The sequence below is a fragment of the Oncorhynchus masou genome, chromosome 22 (assembly GCF_036934945.1).
Source record: "Oncorhynchus masou masou isolate Uvic2021 chromosome 22, UVic_Omas_1.1, whole genome shotgun sequence".
Taxonomy (NCBI): Eukaryota; Metazoa; Chordata; class Actinopteri; order Salmoniformes; family Salmonidae; genus Oncorhynchus; species Oncorhynchus masou.
The window spans coordinates 38,691,541-38,712,162 of record NC_088233.1 but is presented as its reverse complement, the minus strand read 5'-3'; the positions used below and the strand labels follow the sequence as shown (position 1 = coordinate 38,712,162).

Sequence of the window (20,622 nt, the reverse complement as noted above, 5' to 3'; positions counted from 1 at the left end):
ACATGTGTTTTATGTTGTGAACCACAATTCAATGCGCTGGCCATTAATGAGAATCACGTGACCCCGTCATTGAGGCAGGCGGAAATAAAAGTTAACTAGCTAGTTGAACCAGCGGACTACAGCTAAAAAAAAGGTAATTACGCTAAAATTAACAAAATACGTTACCAGCTATGTCAAGTAATATAATATTGTTTAATACATTTCTTAAATAGTACACATATCCATCTACGTTTACGAGAAAATGTGACAATTATCTTGTCCTTATGCCGACAACAAAGCTGTTCGCTAGCTTGCTAGGAGCTATCATCAATCTTCCGTGTTTTGTTTTTGAGTGCAGGATATTTACATACGGAGCCAATGAGCCAATTTGAGTTACTGATATGTATCTACAGTTAATCGATACGTTTAGCGAACTAGTAGTTTGCAGCAAATGCGATGTCTCACCTTGGAACTAGTTCGCTACATCTCTTATAGGCAGTAAATGTTGATGTTCTCGTCTTGTCGATTTCGTTGGGTTACGCTGTTTACTAGTAACGTTAGATAGCTACGGCTCACCGATCCGCTCGCTATATGCTTTCATAGTCGACATCAGTGATGAAATTACAAGGTGATTCACAAGGACTCGGCCACGACCCAAGTTATTGGCTAAGAGATAGCAAACCTTATCAGACTAGCTAACCGTCTCTTTGCTGATGTATGTGATAGCTAGCAAGGAGTTTGCTATGCTGGACGGAGGACGTGTATTTTAAGACGTGATAACACCCAGATATGAGTCGAAACTATTCGAGCTACTACTGTCTACTATGCTAGCTAGATATGTAGAGGAAATACAATCCACTGCCAGTTGTCGTTGTGCCAGACAGTTCTTTCCAAGGTGGTGAAGCTAAGGTGATCATTTGGCTGTAGTAGTGTAGATGGCATTGGCATGATATTGTTGGCTAGTTCATGTCTGTTGTAAGGATTCACTGAGACATGCTATTTTACTATGTATGTTGTTGTGGATGGTACACAGGGGAAATGCATAACACATTGTTTTGAATTGCAGTCTGTGATTTTGGCCTACTTTACAGTGTGCCTTCATGTCGGTTATGTGTTTTCTGATTGTGCCTGTGTGTGTCTCAGGGCTGTGATGTCATGGCAGCTGCCAGCGTGACAAGACCTGGCAATGTCCAGACCACAGAAAAATCACAGTTGACCTTGAAAGGTAATAATCAATATGAAACTTTTAATTCCTCTCATCTATCACCTTCTATTGTAACCTACTCTAACACTCATCCTCCTCTTCCCTATGTATGTCTGACAATTTCTCGCATGCCAACCACCCCCTGCTCTTTTCAGCATCCATTGTTTTTCCAGTTTCCCATTTGCTCTCCCTGCCATTTATTCCCTCCATTTTGCTTTCTTTTCCCTCAGTGAATTGTTCATGAACTACTAATATGTCACTCATCACTCGCTCCCCCTCTCGTATACTATCAGATAAAAATTCACCTTGACCGTTTAAAACTATTGGATGATTTCTGGTCTATTGAAAAGATACAGCAGTAGCCTAACAGTTATTCGGTGCATATTTTCCTTAGCGGATATTTAATTAAGTTAATTCTGACATGGATAGGCAGACAGTTGTGACATTTCGAAGGCCAAGTGAGCATCACAGTAATATGGTACAATCAACAATGAATTTATTAACAGAACATGCAATCCAAGGGGCAATATCCACCTAGTTTTGCATGTATCAGCTAGAGGGCGATATTTGCATTTTTGTGTGTTCTTGCCATACATACAGTTACAAATGCAGAGTAGCTGTAATAAGAATGTTTTAATGGTTGATCAGAGTTCGGTGTACCACAGTCATTCAAATGGTCTCTTTTTGTAATTTGCATTTATGTTCATCAATTGTTATTTTTCTTCTTGCCGCAGTGGTCTCAGCAAAGCCTCAGTCACCTAAGCTGCCCACCCGTTCCAGACTCAGCTCTTTTGTGGAGGTGACTGCCGATGGCCTGACTAGTGAAACCAAGAAAACAGGAAAACGCACCGGACACCTTGAGTTACAGTGGAACGAGGATCTCACCCTGTGAGCAACCCCCCCCCCCCCCCACCTTCTCTCAATTCTGACACAACATGCTATGCCGCTGTCCAGTAATACCACATGAATGTGTAATGTAGGTTTTTCTGTCTGTGTAGCTGATTTTGACTTGTGTGTGTTGTAGGAATGTGACGCCTCAGAGCCACTTAGATCTGAAGTTGTGGAGCTGCCACACCTTGAGGAAGGAGTTGCTGGGAAGTGCCACCATTGACCTGCTTGACACCCTGCGTACACATGATGGCAAGAGTAAGACAATAAAAGTGTATTTTTAAAGTTGTTTTAATTTTTATGTCGGGATATGTTCATGTATTGTTAATAGGATTCCTAGTCATGCAACTAAAGTAGTCTTTCCAGTTGAAAATATTTGGGGTTATCCTCTTCAGAAATGAAAGATCAAATTTACACTTGTGAAACAGACTCCCTCAGGATGTGTTTTTATACAAACATGTAAGAAGAAGAGAGAAAGAACTTTGGTTGCCTTTACGCAATTGATAGAGCACATCTTATCATCTCTTACTCGCCCTATTCCTTCATTTTCTTTCTCCTTCATTTTGTCTTTCTTCACACTCTCCTCCATCTATCCCTCCCTCCATTCCACACTCCCCACTTTCCCTCCAGTGGAGAATCTGCAGCTCAGTCTGGTCTTGCAGACAGAGAACAAAGGCTCAGTTGTAGCAGGAGGCGAGCTGAAAGTCTGTCTGGACGGCCTGGTTGTTGATCTGGGATCTTTGCCCAATGGCAGCACAGCAACAGACAGTGAGTCCCGCCTACAACCCCCCCCACACACACACACACGTTAACACTTACAAAAAAGTACACACTATTCTTAATGCAAACAAAATGCTCCCACACACACTTTCACTCTTTCTTGCATTTTCTCTCTTGGTCTCTGGTATATATTCACACTCATTACATTTAGTGACTTGTTTGTGGTTACTTATATTTGTTCTTTTTCAGACTCCACCCAAACGAAAAGTGGGGCTCATTTGGAAAAAGCCAAAGAGTTTTTACTTTGAAAGTGTGGTGGTCTCATATGTGATGGAATATGAGTTTCTTTGAGCCATCTTTGCTCGTGTGCAAGTTTGCACACAGTCTTTCACATGTTTTGAAACATGTGGACAGAAATACTGGGAAGGACTATCTCTGTTTGACCACTTTCCACACTTTCTTGTAGGCCTAGTTGATAATCTTGCTTAACATTCACTAGGCCTATAACTTGTGGACACACTAACAGAATTAGATTTCAACAACAGTAACGGACCTGTCAATAGTTGACTACACGTATCCAAACAAGGGGTGGAAAAAGAGCCCAAACAGCAGACAAACTTTTGTCAGACAAAGATTGGGCTTTTGACAAAGATTGGGCTTTCCTCTAGAATAGTTTTTAATGAATAACAACCCATTAAACTTATTTATAGGGGTTGCTTGAGTTTCCCAGTTCATGCATCTCCCATCTTTGTATTAAACCACACACAAGCCTTTTCATACTGAATCACAGAGCCAGAGTGTTTCCTAGTGAATGAGCACCGCACAAGTCAGGGTTGGGTCTCTGAGCATATGGTTCATAAATGTGTCTGTGTGTGTTTTATACATATCTAAATATGTGTGCATGAACATTAATATTGTTCTTAAAGCGATGAATAAGCTTCACATCCTTTGTTCCTTTTGGATCTGTTACATTGGTGTTCTCCAAGCACTGTTTCACACACGCACGACATCATCTCGCACAGCCATGCACACTTACGCACATGCTTGGAAGTACTTACGTGTAATTTGTTTCTCAGACTTGCGTAATTGAGTCTTATTTCTGTGAGCTGTGCAGGACAATCAACTCCTGTGATCCAGGACTGGGGGGGGGATAGGTGTATCAAGGCAATGAAATGTGCTTTCTGATGTCATAATGGTCTTGTTTGTTGGGGACGGTTGTTAGTGAATAGAGTTCTTGAGTGTGCCCTCTTGAGGTCAGATTTTTTTGGGGGGTGATGTTTTTTTGGGGATGTATGAAGGTCTGGAGTGTGTGCTCTCTGGCAGGTTGGTGTATAAAGGTTCAAGTGTGTGCCCTGTTGCTGGGGGAAGGTGTATTAAGACCCTCTGTGTTCTCTCTGAAGGCAGCTCTGTTACTTTAGTGTTTTAAATCCTTTCCCCTGGCAGATTTTCTTTTGACACGCTGACACACACTGCCACCATAAACAGGCCTTTGTGCTGCAGCCAGTAAAAAAACACTTAGACCAGACAGTCCTCACCTTTATGTACAGTGGGGTCTGAAATAGACACCCGTGATAAAGATGAGCAAAAACGTACTGAATAAAATGCATATTTAAAATACTGAGCTACATGTAACTGCCAAAATAAAGGATACACCAACATAGTGTCTTAATAGGTTGTTAGGCCACCACGAGCCAGAACAGCTTCAATGCATCTTGGCATAGATTCTACAAGGGTCTGGAACTCTATTGGAAGGATGCAACACCATTCTTCCATGAGGTGTTTTGTTGATGGGGGTGGAAAACACTTGTCTCAGGAGCGGCTCCAAAATCTCCCATAAGTGTTAAATCCGGCTGTGATCTGGTGACTGAGATGGCATATGGTTTACATCGTTTTTGTATTCCTCAAACCAATCAGTGACCACTCGTGCTTTATGGATTGGGGCATAGTCATGTTAGCCAGAATAATGGCCTGGCAAGCATTTTTATACATGACCCTAAGCATAATGGAGTCTTATGATAGGGAAACATTTAGATTTCTGCCTAAATAGACATACCCAAGCATACATTATTTTCATGAGATGGCTATAAACAATTATTGGTAATGTTGCATCGTTTTAGTAAGATCGGGAACTCACCCTTTTCAAGTAGTAGGGCTTGGAATGACTAAGATGCTTTCTAAATATAGTAGCAATCAAATAATTAACAACTTACGATAAGGTTTCACATTTCTTATAACTGTAAAATAAATATGATCATACTTAGTGACAGTACAATATTGGCACTTTCATACAACTGACAAAATATAATTTTCTCCTTAACATCCACTGAGTGGTGCAGAGACACCATTCACATGTGTGCAGACTCGTTACAACTTCAGCTTTAAGCACAAAGTGATCTTGTTTCAATGCTATGAAATGATTTAGTATTTCTTCATGTTGAGCTCTAAACCATCCTGTAGGTTTTCACCCCAACCCCAGTTGTAACTAACCTGGTTCAGCTTATCAACCAACTAATTATTAAAATCAGGTGTGCTAGTTTAGGGTTGGAGTGAAACCCTACAGGACAGTAGTTCCCCCATGAACAGGGTTGGAGAGCTCTGCGCAAGACTGTCAGATGGGGCGTACTGCCACTTTAAGGCACGGGAACCACACAGTGCTTTATACAATGCATTTGGAAAGTATTCAGACCCCTTCCCCTTTTCCACATTTTGTTACGTTACAAACATATTCTAAAATGTATTACCCCATAATGATAAAGCAAAAACAGGTTTTTAGAAATCTTTGCAAATCTATTAAAAACAGAAATCCCTATTTACATAAGTATTCAGATCCTTTGCTATGAGACTCAAAATTGGGCTCAGGTGCATCCTGTTTCCATTGATCATCTTTGAGATGTTTCTACAACTTGATTGGAGTCTACCTGTGGTAAATTCAATTGATTGGACATGATTTGGAAAGGCACACATCTGTCTATATAAGGTCCAACTGTTGACGGTGCCTGTCAGAGTAAAAACCAAGCCCTGAGGTTGAAGGAATTGTCCATATAGCGCGGAAACAGGATTGTGTTGAGGTACAGATCTGGGGAAGGGTACCTAAACATTTGTGCAGCATTGAAGGTCCCCAAGGACACATTGCACTCTCATTCTTAAATGGAAGAAGTTTGGAACCCCCAATACTCTTCCTAGAGCTGGCTGCCTGGCCAACCTGAGCAATCGGGGGAGAAGGGTCTTGGTCAGGGAGGTGACCAAGAACACGATGGTCACTCTGACAGAGCCCCAGAGTTCCTCTGTGGAGATGGTTGTCCCTCTGGAAGATTCTCCCATCTCTGCAGTGCTTCACCAATCAGGCCTTCATGGTAGTGTGGCTAGACACAAATCACTCCTCAGTAAAGGCACATGACAGCCCACTTGGAGTTTGTCAAAAGGCACCTAAAGGACTCTCAGACCATGAGAAACAAGATTCTCTGGTCTGATAAAACCGAGATTGAACTCTTTGGCCTGAATACCAAGCGTCACGTCTGGAGGAAACCTGGCACCGTCCCTATGGTAAAGCATGGTGTTGGCAGCATCATGCTGTGGGGATGTTTTTCAGCGGCAGGGACTGGGAGACTAGTCAGGATCGAGGGAGAAGTGAACGGAGCAAAGTACAGAGAGATCCTTGATGAAAACCTGCTCCAGAGTGCGCCGTACCTCAGACTGGGGCGAAGGTTCACCTTTCAACAGGACAACGAACTTAAGCACACACCCAAGACAATGCAGGAGTGGCATCAGGACAAGTGTCTGAATGTCCTTGAGTGGCCCAGCCAGAGCCCGGACTTGAACCCGATCAAACATCTCTGGAGAGACCTGAAAATAGATGTGCAGTTACACTCCCCATCCAACCTGACAAAGCTTGAGAGGATCTGCAGAAAAGAATGGGAGAAACTCACCAAATACATTTGTGCCAAGATTGTAGCATCACACCCAAGAAGACCTGGACTGTAATCGCTACCAAAGGTGCTTCAACAAAGTACTGAGTAAAGGGTCTGAATTCTGAAATGTGATTTCAGTTTTTCAGCAGAAATGTGTAAAAACCTGTTTTTGTTTCATCCTTATGGGGTATTGTGTGTAGATTGATGAGTGGGAATGTAATACATTTAAGAATAAGGCTTTAATGTAACAAAATGGAGAAAGTCAAGTTTTCTGAATACTTTCCGAATACACTGAACACCAAAATGTCAGTTGGAACTGGTCCAGAACCACTCATAGTCCCCCATATGGGGGACTTAACATTTTAAGACTCAGTAACCACACTTTCAAAACACTTTGTAACCCTCATTTACTTAAGTGTTTCCATTATTTTGGCAGTTGCCTGAATATTGAGACATTATACTATATTTTATACTAATACAATTGCTCAGAGAAAGAGAATTTGTTTAACAGGTACTTTTTTCTCTCCAAGGTTGGGGTCAAAATCAATGACACCAATACCTTTCAGTTCCTCACCTTATGAGGATAATGGCACTGAACCTTTTTCTACCCTGTTTAATGAGTTGGAGAACACGTTGGGAGGGATCTCGGACCATTCCTCCATACAGAATCCTTGATATCCATCGTCTGCAGTTTTGGACTGCCCTCTTCAATTCAAACCACATGTTTTCAATGGGGTTCAAGTTCGGCGACTGAGATGGCCATTGCAAAATGTTGATTTTTGTGGCCAATTATCAATTTCTTTCTGGATTTTGAAGTGCCCTTGGGGCTATTGCCTTGCATGAAGATTCACTTGCGGCCAAGTTTCAGCCTCCTGGTAGAGGTAACACGGTTTTATGGCCAAAATGTCCCGGTACTGGGTAAAGTTCATGATGCCGTTGACCTAAACAAGGGCCACAGGATCAGTGGAAGCAAAATAGCCACATAACATCAAAGATCCACTACCACATTTTAAAGTAAATATGGGGTTATTTTCTGCTCATGCGTTCTGCTGGTGTGCATGGCCAAAGAGCTCTATTTTCATGTATGGGGTAATAGTCTAAGATACCTCCAAATGTGTTCTCCAACTCTTTAATATATACTTAAATGGTCACTGTCGTTAATCCTCACAAGGTGAGGTATTGAAAACAGGGGTGTCAATTTTGACCCCTACCTTATTTAGGAAAATTAATTGTTAAAATCTTCCTCTGAGCAATTGTATTAGTAATATCCCCCAGAAAATGTTTTTTTTATACAATATAGCTCAGTATTTAAATTATTTATTTTATACAGTCATTTTTTTCAGTTATATAGTCATCTTTATCAAGGGTGTCAATCATTTCGGATCCCACTATATATAATGGAAACACCAGGCTGAATCACATCCGGCTGTGATTGAGTCCCACGGGGCGGCTCACAATTGGTCCAGGTTTGGCCGGGGTAGGCCGTCCATTGTAAATAAGAATTTGTTCTTAACCTGTCTAGGACTGGGGAAACCCTCGCCAACAGCCAATGAAATTGCAGGGCGCCAAATACAAATCAACAGATCTCAAATCAAATTTCTCAAACCTACAAGTATTAGGCACCATTTTAAAGATAAAATTCTCATTAAAACCTTTACTGACTCCCCATCCCGCATGCGGGAGCGTAATCATCGCCTGAAACTAATTAGCATAACGCAACGGACATAAATATTCCTATTCATGAAAATCACAAGTGAAATATATTGAGACACAGTTTAGCCTTTTGTTAATCACTCTGTCATCTCAGATTTTCAAAATATGCTTTACAGCCAAAGCTAGACAAGCATTTGTGTAAGTTTATCGATAGCCTAGTATAGCATTTTTGTCCAGCTAGCAGCAGGTAACTTGGTCACGGAAATCAGAAAAGCAATCAAATTAAATCGTTTACCTTTGAGCTTCGGATGTTTTCACTCACGAGACTCCCAGGTAGATAGCCAAAGTTCATTTTTTTTCCCAAAATGTTATTTTTGTAGGCGAAATAGCTCCGTTTGTTCTTCACGTTTGGCTGAGAAATCGCCCGGAAATTGCAGTCACGAAAACGGCGAAGAATATTCCAAATTAGCTCCATAATATCGACAAACATGGTAAACATTGTTTATAATCAATCCTCAAGGTGTTTTTCAAATATCTATTCGATAATATATCTGTCGAGACAATGAGTTTTTCAGTAGGACCGATTGGAGTAATGGCTACCTCTGTATTTTACGCTAAAGTCACCCTGGGAGTCATCAGGTGACCACTTACGCAATGTTGCCGCCTAAGGCTATTCTTCAACATAAATGCGTAAAAATACATCACAATGCTATAGACACCTTGGGGAATATGTAGAAAGCGTAAGCTAGTTGATGGCACATTCACAGCTCAATAGGGACTCATTGGATCACAAGCGCTTTCAAAATATGGGGCACTTCCGGATTGGATTTTTCTCAGGCTTTCGCCTGCAACATCAGTTCTGTTATACTCACAGACAATATCTTTACAGTTTTGGAAACGTTAGTGTTTTCTATCAAAGCTGTCAATTATATGCATATTCTAGCATCTTGTCCTGACAAAATATCCGTTCAAAACGGGAATGTTTTTTTTTTCAAAAAAGAAAATACTGCCCCTCGAGTCGCAACAAGTTAATCCAGCCACAGTGTCTGATTTCAAAAATGCTTTACAGCGAAAGCTCCACAAACGGTTATGTTAGGTCACCACCAACCAAAAACCCAGCCAAAGACAGGAGTCACAAAATGCACAAATAGAGAGAAAATTAATCACTAACCTTTGATCTTCATCAGATGACACTCATAGGACTTCATGTTACACAATACATGTATGTTTTGTTCGGTAAAGTTCATATTTATATCCAAAAATCGTATTTTACATTGGCGTGTTACATTCAGTAGTTCCAAAACATGCAGTGATATTGCAGAGAGCCACATGCATTCACAGAAATACTCATTATAAATGTTGATAGTGTTATGCATGGAACTTTAGATACACTTCTCCTTAATGCAACCGCTGTGCCAGATTTTTTTTAAAACTTGACGGAAAAAGCATAATCTGAGAACTGCGCGCAGAGCCCAAACCAGCCAGAGAAATATCCTCCATGTTGGGTCGTCAACATGATTCATAAATAGCATTATAAATATTCACTTACCGTATGATGATCTTCATCAGAATGCACTCCCAGGAATCGCAGTTCCACAATAAATGCTTGTTTTGTTTGATGTCCATCATTTATGTCCAATAGCTTCTTTTGTTAGGGCGTTTGGTAAACAAATCGAAAAGCGCGATCTGGTCCAGTCAGACGAAACTTTCAAAAAGTTATATTACAGGTTGAAGAAACTTCTCAAACTAAGTATAGAATCATCTTTAGGATGTTCTTTTCATAAAAGTTCAATAATGTTCCAACCGGAGAATTCCATTGTCTGTAGAAAAGCCATGGAATGCAGGTCGCTCTCGTGAAAGCGCGTGATTGAGAACAAGGCTGCAGGCAGACCCCTTAGTCAAACAGCTCCCATCCGGCCCCCCTTCACATGAGAAGCCTGAAACAAAGTTCTAAAGACGGTTGACATCTAGTGGAAGCCTTAGGCAAAATAACCCGTATCCCACTGTGTATCCGATAGAGATGAGTTCAAAAACTACAAACCTCAGATTTCCCACATCCTGTTTGGATTCTTTCTCAGATTTTTGCCTGCCATGTGGGTTCTGTTATACTCAGACATCATTCAAACAGTTTTAGAAACTTCAGAGTGTTTGATATCCAATACTAATAATAATATGCATATATTAGCATCTGGGACTGAGTAGGAGGCAGTTCACTCTGGGCATGCTTTTCATTCAAAAGTGAAAATGCTGTCCCCCTATCCCAAATAAGTTTTAACTGACTTGCCTGGTTAAATAAAGGTTTATTTATATGCACTCTTATGCACTCTTATGCCCAGTGCGCACACAACATCATCAGAGTATATATGTTCAGAAAAATTGTGAGCTGTGAAACCATATGGAAATATTGCCAAACGGCAAACAAAATAAACTTTATTGGAGTTGGTGGGGAGGCTGGCTGCTGAGGATTGTTTTTTAGGGGAGCACATGAAATCCAAGAGGCTTTGGCTCAATTAGTTGAAACATTGACTTTTGCGAGAATTTCAATAAGCAGTATTCACCAGCAGATGGTCGACCCTTTAACCACATTCCAACTTACTTTTCCTCCGTCTCCGGAAAGTTAGCTAAGGCAACACAAACAAACATACACTACATATACAAAAGTATGTATGTGGACACCCCTTCAAATGAGCGGATTCGGCTATTTCAGCCACACCCTTTGCTGACAGGTATATAAAATTGTGCGTACAGCCATGCAATCTCCATAGACAAACATTGACAGTAGAATGGCCTTACTGAATAGCTCAGTGACTTTCAATGTGGCACTGTCATAGGATGCCACCTTTCCAACAAGTCGATTTGCCAAATTTATGTCCTGCTAGAGCTGCCCCGGTCAACTATAAGTGCTGTTATTGTGAAGTGGAAACGTCTAGGAACTTCAATGGTTCAGCCGTGACGTGGTAGGCCACACAAGCTCACAGAATGGGACCGACGCCTGCTGAAGTGCAAAAAAAAACATCTGTTCTCCGTTGCAACCCTCACTACCAAGTTCCAAACTGCCTCTGGAAGCAACGTCAGCACAATCATTGTTCATCGGGAGCTTCATGAAATGGGTTTCCATGGACTAGCAGCCGCACACAAGCCTAAGATCACCATGCGCAATGCCAAGTGTCGGCTGGAGTGGTGTAAAGCTCGCCGCCATTGGAATCTGGAGCAGTGGAAACAAGTTCTCTGGAGTGATGAAACAAGCTTCACCATCTGGCAGTCAGATGGACGAATCTGGGTTTGGCGGATGCCAGCAGAACGCTACCTGCCCGAATGCGTAGTGCTAACTGTAAAGTTTGGTGGAGGCGGTATAATGGTCTGGGGCTGTTTTTCATGGTTCAGGCTAGGGCCCTTTGTTCCAGTGAAGGGAAATCTTAACGCTACAGCATACATGACATTCTAGACTATTCTGTGCTTCCAACTTTGTTTCCACAGTTTGGAGAAGGCCCTTTCCTGTTTCAGCATGACAATGCCCCCATGCATAAAGATGTCCATACAGAAATGGTTTGTCGATTTCATTGTGGAAGAACTTGACTGGCCTTCACAGCACCCTGACCTCAACCCGATCGAAGACCTTTGGGATGAATTGGAATGCTGACTGCGAGCCAGGCCTAATCGCCAAACATTAGCGTCCGACCTCACTAATGCTGTTGTGGCTGAATGGAAGCAAGTCCCTGCAGCAATGTTCCAACATCTAGTGGAAAGTTTTCCCAGAAGGGTGGAGGCTATTATAGCAGCAAAAGGGGGGTCCAACTCATGCCCATGATTTTGTAATGAGATGTTCGGCCAGCAGGTGTCCACATACACTACATGGACAAAAGTATGTCTCATGTCTCTCAGGTGGTATATGCGGACAACAGCTAGCCTCTTGAAACTCCCCATCCCGGATCCGTGTAGCTCAGTCGGTTGTCCTGTGTGGCTCAGTCGGTAGAGCATGGCGCTTGCAACGCCAAGCGTCGTGGGTTCGATTCCCGCTGGGGCCACCCATATGTAAAAGTAGTGGCCCCAGCCGACTTGTAAGTCGCTTTGGACAAAAGCGTCTGCTAAATGGGATATATATATATATATTATCCGGGATCGTGACTAAAGCCTCAGGCTCATTAGCATAACGCAACGTTAACGATTTCTGAAAATCGCAAATAAAATGAAAATAATGCGCCTGCTCTCAAGCTTAGCCTTTTCTTAACAACACTGTCATCTCAGATTTTCAAAATATGCTTTTGAACCATAGCAATTGACTAATTTGTGTAAGAGTATGCTAAGCTAGCTTAGCATTTTGAGTAGCATTTAGCACGCAACATTTTCACAAAAACCAGATAACCAAATAAATAAAATCATTTACCTTTGAAGAGCTTCGGATGTTTTCAATGAGGAGACTCTCAGTTACATACCAAATGCGCAGTTTTTCCTGAAAGCGTCTGTGTGTAGGAGAAATCGCTCCGTTTTGTACATCAAATTTGGCTACCGAAACGAACCGAAAATTCAGTCACCTACAACGTCAAACTTTTTCCGAATTAACTCCATAATATCGACCGAAACATGGCAAACGTTGTTTGGAATCAATCCTCAATGTGTTTTTTCACATATCTCTTCATTGATATATCGTTCGTGGAAGCCTGCATTCTTCTCTGAATTCTGTGGAAAAATACTTGCAGCTGACTTTTGCGCACCAATTTCGCAGGACACCGGGCGGACACCTGGTAAATGTGGTCTCTTATGGTCAATCTTCCAATGATATGCCTACAAATACGTCACAATGCTGCAGACTCCTTGGGGAAACGACAGAAAGGGCAGACTTACTCCTCTCGCATTCACAGCCATATAAGGAGACAATGGAAAACAGAGCCTCAAAAATCCTGCTCATTTCCTGGATGCCGTCTCATCTTGGTTTTGCCTGAAGCTCACGTTCTAGGGCACGCACAGAAAATATCTTTGCAGTTCTGGAAACGTCAGAGTGTTTTCTTTCCAAAGCTACCAATTATATGCATAGTCGAGCATCTTTTTGTGACAAAATATCTTGTTTAAAACGGGAACGTTTTTCATCCAAAAATGAAATTGCGCCCCTAGAGTTTCAAGAGGCTAGACTAGACGAGCTCTGTTATTATTGGATGATGCATTCAGAGCAATATGACACAATGGTTTCTCCCCAACTAGACCGATATGGCCTCTCACAAGGCCTTTTCAGATGGGTGAAACAGTAGCAATCCCTGGACAGACACACAGGCTTGTTTTTCTTTACATGTTAAGGTAGGATCTGAGTTATCTGTAAACACAAAGTATTGAAGCTGTCGAGCTTCAGGAGCCGGTGTTAGACTATTTTGTTTCTTGGCGATTAGTTACTGCCGCCCGTGCCCCACTCCTTATGAGTGTCCCTGTTTTTATAATGAAAAGCGGCAGGGTAGCCTAGTGGTTAGAGCGTTGGAGTGGTAACCGAAAGGTTGCAAGTTCGAATCCCTGAGCTGACAATCCCTGAGCAGGCAGTTAACCCTAGGCCGTCATTGAAAATAAGAATTTGTTCTTAACTGACTTGCCTAGTAAAATAAACTTGATATCAGTGGAAATGTGTCTCTGTGAAGCAGTAACAGTTGTTTCATGACCCGGGGGGTTCTGGAATTTTGATCTGGTGTGATTTCCTCTTTAGATATTGGATGGTATATTATGAAGTTTGATATATCGATGGTGTGTCCTTTTGTCTGTCCTGTTTGTACAGAGATGCTGCAGTCGGACAGACAAAACCTACGCAGGACCCAGAGTGAGGAAACCCCCAGTACAGCCAGCGGCCCCCACGGCAGGTGAGCAGCAAACATACACATTTTAATTGACCTGTATACTATTTATACTTTGTTGTATTCATACCCCTACAGTGTACATGCTGTATGAACAAACACTTTCACACACATGGTCATATAGATTAATTTCACAACTTAGATGTACAGAAACTCACTGTTTCTCTACCCTCTCACACATACACACATGCACTCACTCACTCACACACACAAACACTCAGAAGTCTAACTTAAAACACAAATGTACTTCTTTGAGGGTAATGGTCAGTGTAGTGATCCAACACAGAGATGCCCTAATCTAGTCAATGATAAGGTTCAGATAGGGAGCGTGCCCACGTGTTAGACAATAGTCTGCTCTACTACAAAGCACAGATTGTATTTTATGGTATTTCCCTGAAATCATTACAGGGCACTGCTCTGGACCTTTTTTTTTTCCCTTTTTTTCTCGAACCCGCATTCAACGGCTCCATCCATCTGCCCCCTAAAGAGGGGAGCAGTAGAAAGGGTGGTGTAGATGGAGGAAGGAAGAGACAGGAGTGCAGAGTTTTCTATGTCGTGTTCTTTTGTTGCTTCTGCATTCTCCCATGACGAGAACCATGCCCCAGTGTCGGGTGCTCAAAGTTAATATTTTCTCCTGTCCTTTTCCAAACGGCTGTTCCTCTGTCCCTCTTAGTATAGGTAGTTGATGATTTATTTATTTATTTCTGCGAAGACAGTTTCAGAAGCTTTCTTATTAAGTTTCCATTGATAATTTCTTTTGTAATCTAATTTTGTACTCAGAATTCCAATGTCTGTGGGGTAAAAAACCGACATGTTTTCATTGTATGAAAGAAAAGCTGTATTTAGCTTCAGGAAGATTAGTCTATTTTGAGAGGAATAGGAGCTCACACTGACTCCTCTTTGTGCATGTGTGTCCCGGCGCCTTGTTGTGTGTGAGCTGTGCTGGGCTGCTTTTTAAATTTTTTTTGGTCGTTTGGGTCATTCCTAAGCAGCACTCCAAAGAATCAACTGCAAACCAATTCTATATATTTTACAGTAGAAATGCACATTTACATAAGTAGCTTTGGTTTCCATCACATTCACATTCTGTTCATTGTCACACAGTGTGAGTTGAGAGTTCAAGGGTCATTTTGTGTGTTGTGAGTAATCCTGACCCCTCCCCTGTTTCTGTCTGCGTTCTGGTCAGGACTCACAGACACTCTGCAGGTGGTTCGCGAGGGGGTTCCCCGGGGGGCTCTCTGACTAATGGAGAGCTGAGTGAGGACCAGAGTCCTGGGGCTTCTGGTCACCTCCGCTCGGCCAAGAACTCCCACAGCAGCCCTGGGAGTGCAGGTACGATAACCTTGGAGACAAGAAACCATTTTTCTGTCACTCTCCATTCACTTGACACAATAATTGGAATAGTTTCATAAATCAGCTGTGAACTTCCATACTAAATACAAAGTGTTTTAATCATTATGACATGTAGCTTTTGGTTCCTGTGTGGATCAATCAACTCCTTTAACGACCCACCCCACAGGTAAAGTTGAGCTGACTGCCAACGGGCTGGAGAATGGCCGGAGTGGTCTGGCTCCTCATACACCCCCACCCTCCTCCCCGTCGGTCCGGTCCCCAGCCCCCAGCAGCAGCAGCCCCTCTCCTGGGCCAGACAGCACAGTCCTTCCCCCTCCTACAGAGGCACCCCCTGCCGGCAGCAACCCATCCACTGCTACAGAGCCTGTTCCAGAATCACTACCAAATGGGTAGGATTTTGCGTGTGTGTTTGTGTGACAGATGATTGGGGTTACGTTCAATCTCTCTATCCTCACCTCTAACTAGACATGATCTAATATGCCTTCTCTGTCTCTCTGTCTCTCTCTGTCAGCTGGGAGCAGCGAATCCTGCCCCATGGCAGGGTGTACTACGTGGACCACAACACAAAGACCACCACCTGGGAGAGACCTCTTCCACCTGGGTCAGTCGGTGGAAAATGTTGAAATCCCAGTGTGGCCCTTGAGTCAAGATTACTGCCCACCCCTGGCCTACACACATTGACCTCTCCTCCTCCTACCATCAGAGAAGAGTGACCACAATTAGCCAGCCCAGTGCATGATGGGAATGTCTCTCTGTGAAGGGGCCGATGTTGCCGACTTGTGAACATTCCCTGTGAAGTGGGCCCAACAGGGAGTGGCAGAATCCCCAACTTAGACTCTACTATCCAAGTAGAGGAGTCCTTTACTTACAGTATATGCGTGTCAGGTCTTTAAGTGTGTTTTATGTGTTTGGGCATCCATACATTAGTGACCTCTCATCTCTTTAACAGGCTTTGAATCACCGGCACTGATTATTTGAGTCCAGTGGTGTTTCTCACTGTGTGCTGCGGAAACCCAGCTCTCTCTTTTGGGGTTACCAGAGCCAAGCCTTTTATTGCCTTTTTATTTCTGTGATTATTTATTGATTTTCGCTTCCACTGTGTTTGAGGGAAAGGTCACTCCCGCCCCATCTCACTTTTTCCACTGGAGGGAACGGGCCGGAAAACAAAAGTCCTTTCTTAGAAAGAGCAGATGTATGCAGCGCTACGCTGAGCCCATCCTGAGGCTCCATTAGCGTCTTGCCTCTTGGAGGCAGGGCTGGCTCTGTTTACAGCTGCAGGGTTTGGTTCTTGGTTCTTCTCTCTTGATTCTTTGGCTGCATATCTAGTCTGAGTTAGCATGGTGCTGCAGCCCATCGTAGTGCAACTCAGATGAAAGGCGTATGGTGCGGGACTGCATTAATGGGCCTTGGGCTGAGCTCTTCTCGAGTAGTGTTGGGTTTAACTGCTCTCAGGTTCCCCCTCTAAGGACAGACTGTATGGGAGCTGTAGTACTGCTCTGTTTGATATAGTACGTGCCATAGTACTCCTCTGTAGGATAGAGGCTGGCACAATTATCATTTAACCCGGTAACCGATGGTTATGAAAATTAAAATGACGGTCATAACCGTAAAACGGATAGTGGAGCCATGGTACTGCTCTGTAGTGGACCTGTTCTCTCAGGGGCACAGCAGCACAGGGAACAGCAGCACAGGGAACAGGGAGGGATTTTATGTTGTAGCTCTCAAAGCTATTTTTTGAGGAATTTCTCCTTTTTGAGTTCTGAGCGGTGTGTGTGTGTGTTAGCAAATGGAACTCTTTGCTGTTTTCTCTTCCAAATTCTGTTCTGGTTGAGTCAGAGATATGAGAATAGCAACAGCAGCCTCCACACTTGAAAAAACACTGCTGCACTTTGCTGGAAATGCGCTCATGTGTTGTTTTTATGTGTGTGTCTGTGGGATAATGCATATCTTAATCTTGTGTTTGCATATCCAGCCTTGTCTGTGTCCATGTCTGTCTGTCCTGTCTGTACATTCGTATGTGTCTCACTCCTCTCTCTCCGTGTCTGTCCCTCTCCAGTTGGGAGAAGCGTGTGGACCAGCGAGGCAGGTTCTACTATGTGGACCACAACACCAGAACCACCACGTGGCAGCGGCCCACGGAAGAATCAGTCCGGAACTATGAGCAGTGGCAGTCCCAACGCAGCCAGCTCCAGGGGGCCATGCACCAGTTCAGCCAGAGGTTCCTCTACCAGGTAACTCAAACTCAACATGAAATACTGTACTGTCTGAACTTCCTCTTTAGTCCCTTTAGGTGTGGCCCTCTGAAAGCTTCCCATCAGCAGAGCGTTCTTGGTAAAACGCAAGGGTACAAAAGGGCATTCGTTGAGATAAAAATAATGAATCTGAAATGGGCGTTCCATGGTACAAACAATTACTGAAATGAGCCTCACTGTCATTGGGTTCTATTAAAACCTGCCTGCTCCCACCCAGGCTGCTCGACAAGCACAGTTCTGAGTCTCTTTCAAAATAACATCCACCTCCTTGTGTATTCTGAGTAACAATGGGTCTCTGAGAACTGGATAGCATGTCTGCTTCTGATCAGTGTTTCCGCTGCACAACGATCCCCCCCCAAAAATTGTATTTGTTTCAATAGTTTTTCAGAAAAGTAATTTTTTTTTTACATCACAGTTCTTCTACCAGACAATGCACATTCACTTTTACTCAGTAAATAGACTATCTAAAGATGATTGATCTCTTTGTGCCACTGTGGCAGCCAAACCTGCCTGCGTGCAAAACACAGTGCACCGTCCTCGAGAGACTCAGAGAGTCAGCATGACACTCACTGGTTCAGAATAAATATTAGGAACTTCATCATTCCTGTTCCTCAGACCTCACCCCTCACCTAGTCAAGTATCAACCAGTGGCTTAGAGCTGTTTCACGAGGCTCCTCAAGGTTCTGAGCAAAGTATAATATACTTAAAAAATATTTAGTGGGTAGATCAGCTTTAACATTGCAGATTGATTGTGGTTTCAATGTAATTGTCAGCATCATTTCCAACCCCCCATTATTTTGGTAAATATATACAGTATATACATTTTTTAAATGTTTATAATGTTCCTTTATTATATTCGCCTAACCCTACCACCCCTCTCTTAATTGAAGTAAACTAATGGACAACAACACTTAAGCTTCTACTTCCATCTTATATATACTGTATACATTTTACAGGCAAAGTATATTTTACAATAGTTGTATTTGTTTGTTTTTAGTCCCATCCTTCAGCTACCCTCCACTCCTCCCATCTATCTCTGAAGACCATCCAGTTTTGATTTCTATTTGCCATATATTTTTCAACTGTGCTGTGATATTTCACAAAGGTTCTGAACCTTTCTATTCTCATATTTTTTACAATCCCGAAAACTATATATATATATTTTTAAGTAATATTATATTATTGATCGTTTGACAATTACTTTTCAAATCACCCAGCAGTGCTATTTGCTGAATTAGCTCCAGGTAAATGTTTAAATTCTTTAACCATTCCTGAACCTGCAAAAAAAAAAATCTACATATGGACAGTACCAAAACAAATTATCTAATGATTCTGTCTCTTCGCAGTGAAATCTGCAGAGCTGGTATGGTTGTATCCCCCCATATATATAACATTCTATTGGGTGCAAGAATTTTGTAAAATAATTTAAATTGAAAAACTCTAAGTTTTGTATCCAGCATCATTTTGTGTGTCAGTTCATAAACCATGTGCCATGGAATCGATACATCGAAAATCTCTTCCCAACTATTTCGCAATCTATATGGCACAGCTGTACATTGTTTGGTCCATAAAATAAACTGGTATACTTTTATTATTTATCGCAATTTTCTTGAACCAATTTAGGTCTTTAAAGCTGGGCCAACAGACAGGTTTCTTACTTTCTCCCCCTTCCACTTGCCTCTTTTGCGGTAATGCTGCAATTAGTTGGTTGTAATTTTGGGTAGAGCAGACATATCCATATACTTTTGTTAGCTGCATGTGTAACAACTCCACCAGCCCTATTTATGATACCATTCACTAAAATTATACTGTTTTTTTATAAATATATTTTTCCATAAATATATATATATATATTTTTTAAATAAATGACTATTTCAGTTAAACCATAATATTTGTTTGTTCTGTCTTTTCTGGTGGATTAAACTGAAATTGCAACTAACTTGTTTTAAAAATAGCCATATTTTGGAGATTATTTCATTTTCAAATAACTGAATGTGAGAGGTTGTAATCTGGATAACAAGAAAAAGGCCATTCTTGAACATGGGGTGAGACATTCTTACTAATCTGCTGGAGAACCATTTAGGATTTAAGTGGAACTTTTGTTTGACTGAAGCCTTTAGTGAGAGGTCTAATGCTTTAATATTTAATAATTTCTGCCCTCCCAATTCATATTCATTATATAAATAGGCCCATTCCATTTTGTCTGGCTTGCCGTTACAAATAAAGTGGAATGTATTTTTCTCATATAATTTTTAAAAAAGTTGGTAGGTGTAGGCAAAGCCATAAGCAAATAGGTCAACTCAGATATACCTAAAAAGTTAATCAGGGGATTTTTCCCACAAATATTATATACTTCTTGCAATTCTACACATTTTGTCTGCAAGGCTGAGCCCCTCGGATGTGTGCTTAGTCCCCTGTACTCCCTGTTCACCCACGACGCTAGCACCATCATTAAGTTTACTGATGACACAACGGTGGTAGGCTTGATCATCGACGACAATGATACAGCCTATAGGGAGGAGGTCAGTGACCTAGAAACAACCTTTCCCTCAACGTCAATAACACAAAGGAGCTGATCGTGGACTACAGGAAAAGGAGGGCCAAGCACGCCCACATCCACATGGTTGTAGTGGAGTGGGTTGAGAGCTTCGAGTTCCTTGACGTCAACATCACTTAGGAATGAACATTGTCCAACACACACCAATACAGTCACAGGTTTAAAAAAAAAAAATCAAAATGGAGCTTAGGTGGTGTGTGTGGTGTGGCCAATAGCCCACATTTAGAGGCCCTCCTGTTGGCTGAAATGACAAAATGTTTTAAAGCTAATATGCTGCAAT

At 42.1% G+C, this 20,622-nt stretch overlaps 1 protein-coding gene across 3 annotated transcripts in view; it reads left to right on the top strand.

The window, feature by feature from the left end:
- The first annotated feature begins 56 nt into the window (after window positions 1-56).
- Window positions 57-20,622, top strand: part of LOC135509455 (NEDD4-like E3 ubiquitin-protein ligase WWP2) — a 47,589-nt gene continuing 27,023 nt past the window's right edge. For 2 of the 3 annotated variants that reach the window (XM_064930127.1, XM_064930124.1), the window contains exons 1-10: window positions 57-133; window positions 1,123-1,204; window positions 1,918-2,071; window positions 2,208-2,329; window positions 2,702-2,839; window positions 14,096-14,186; window positions 15,367-15,512; window positions 15,700-15,922; window positions 16,045-16,134; window positions 17,590-17,764. In XM_064930127.1, coding sequence (XP_064786199.1) covers window positions 1,135-1,204; window positions 1,918-2,071; window positions 2,208-2,329; window positions 2,702-2,839; window positions 14,096-14,186; window positions 15,367-15,512; window positions 15,700-15,922; window positions 16,045-16,134; window positions 17,590-17,764 — 1,209 coding nt within the window. In that variant the 5' untranslated portion in view covers window positions 57-133; window positions 1,123-1,134. The remainder of the gene's footprint in view (window positions 134-1,122; window positions 1,205-1,917; window positions 2,072-2,207; window positions 2,330-2,701; window positions 2,840-14,095; window positions 14,187-15,366; window positions 15,513-15,699; window positions 15,923-16,044; window positions 16,135-17,589; window positions 17,765-20,622) is intronic. The other variant, XM_064930125.1, reaches the window with a different exon arrangement.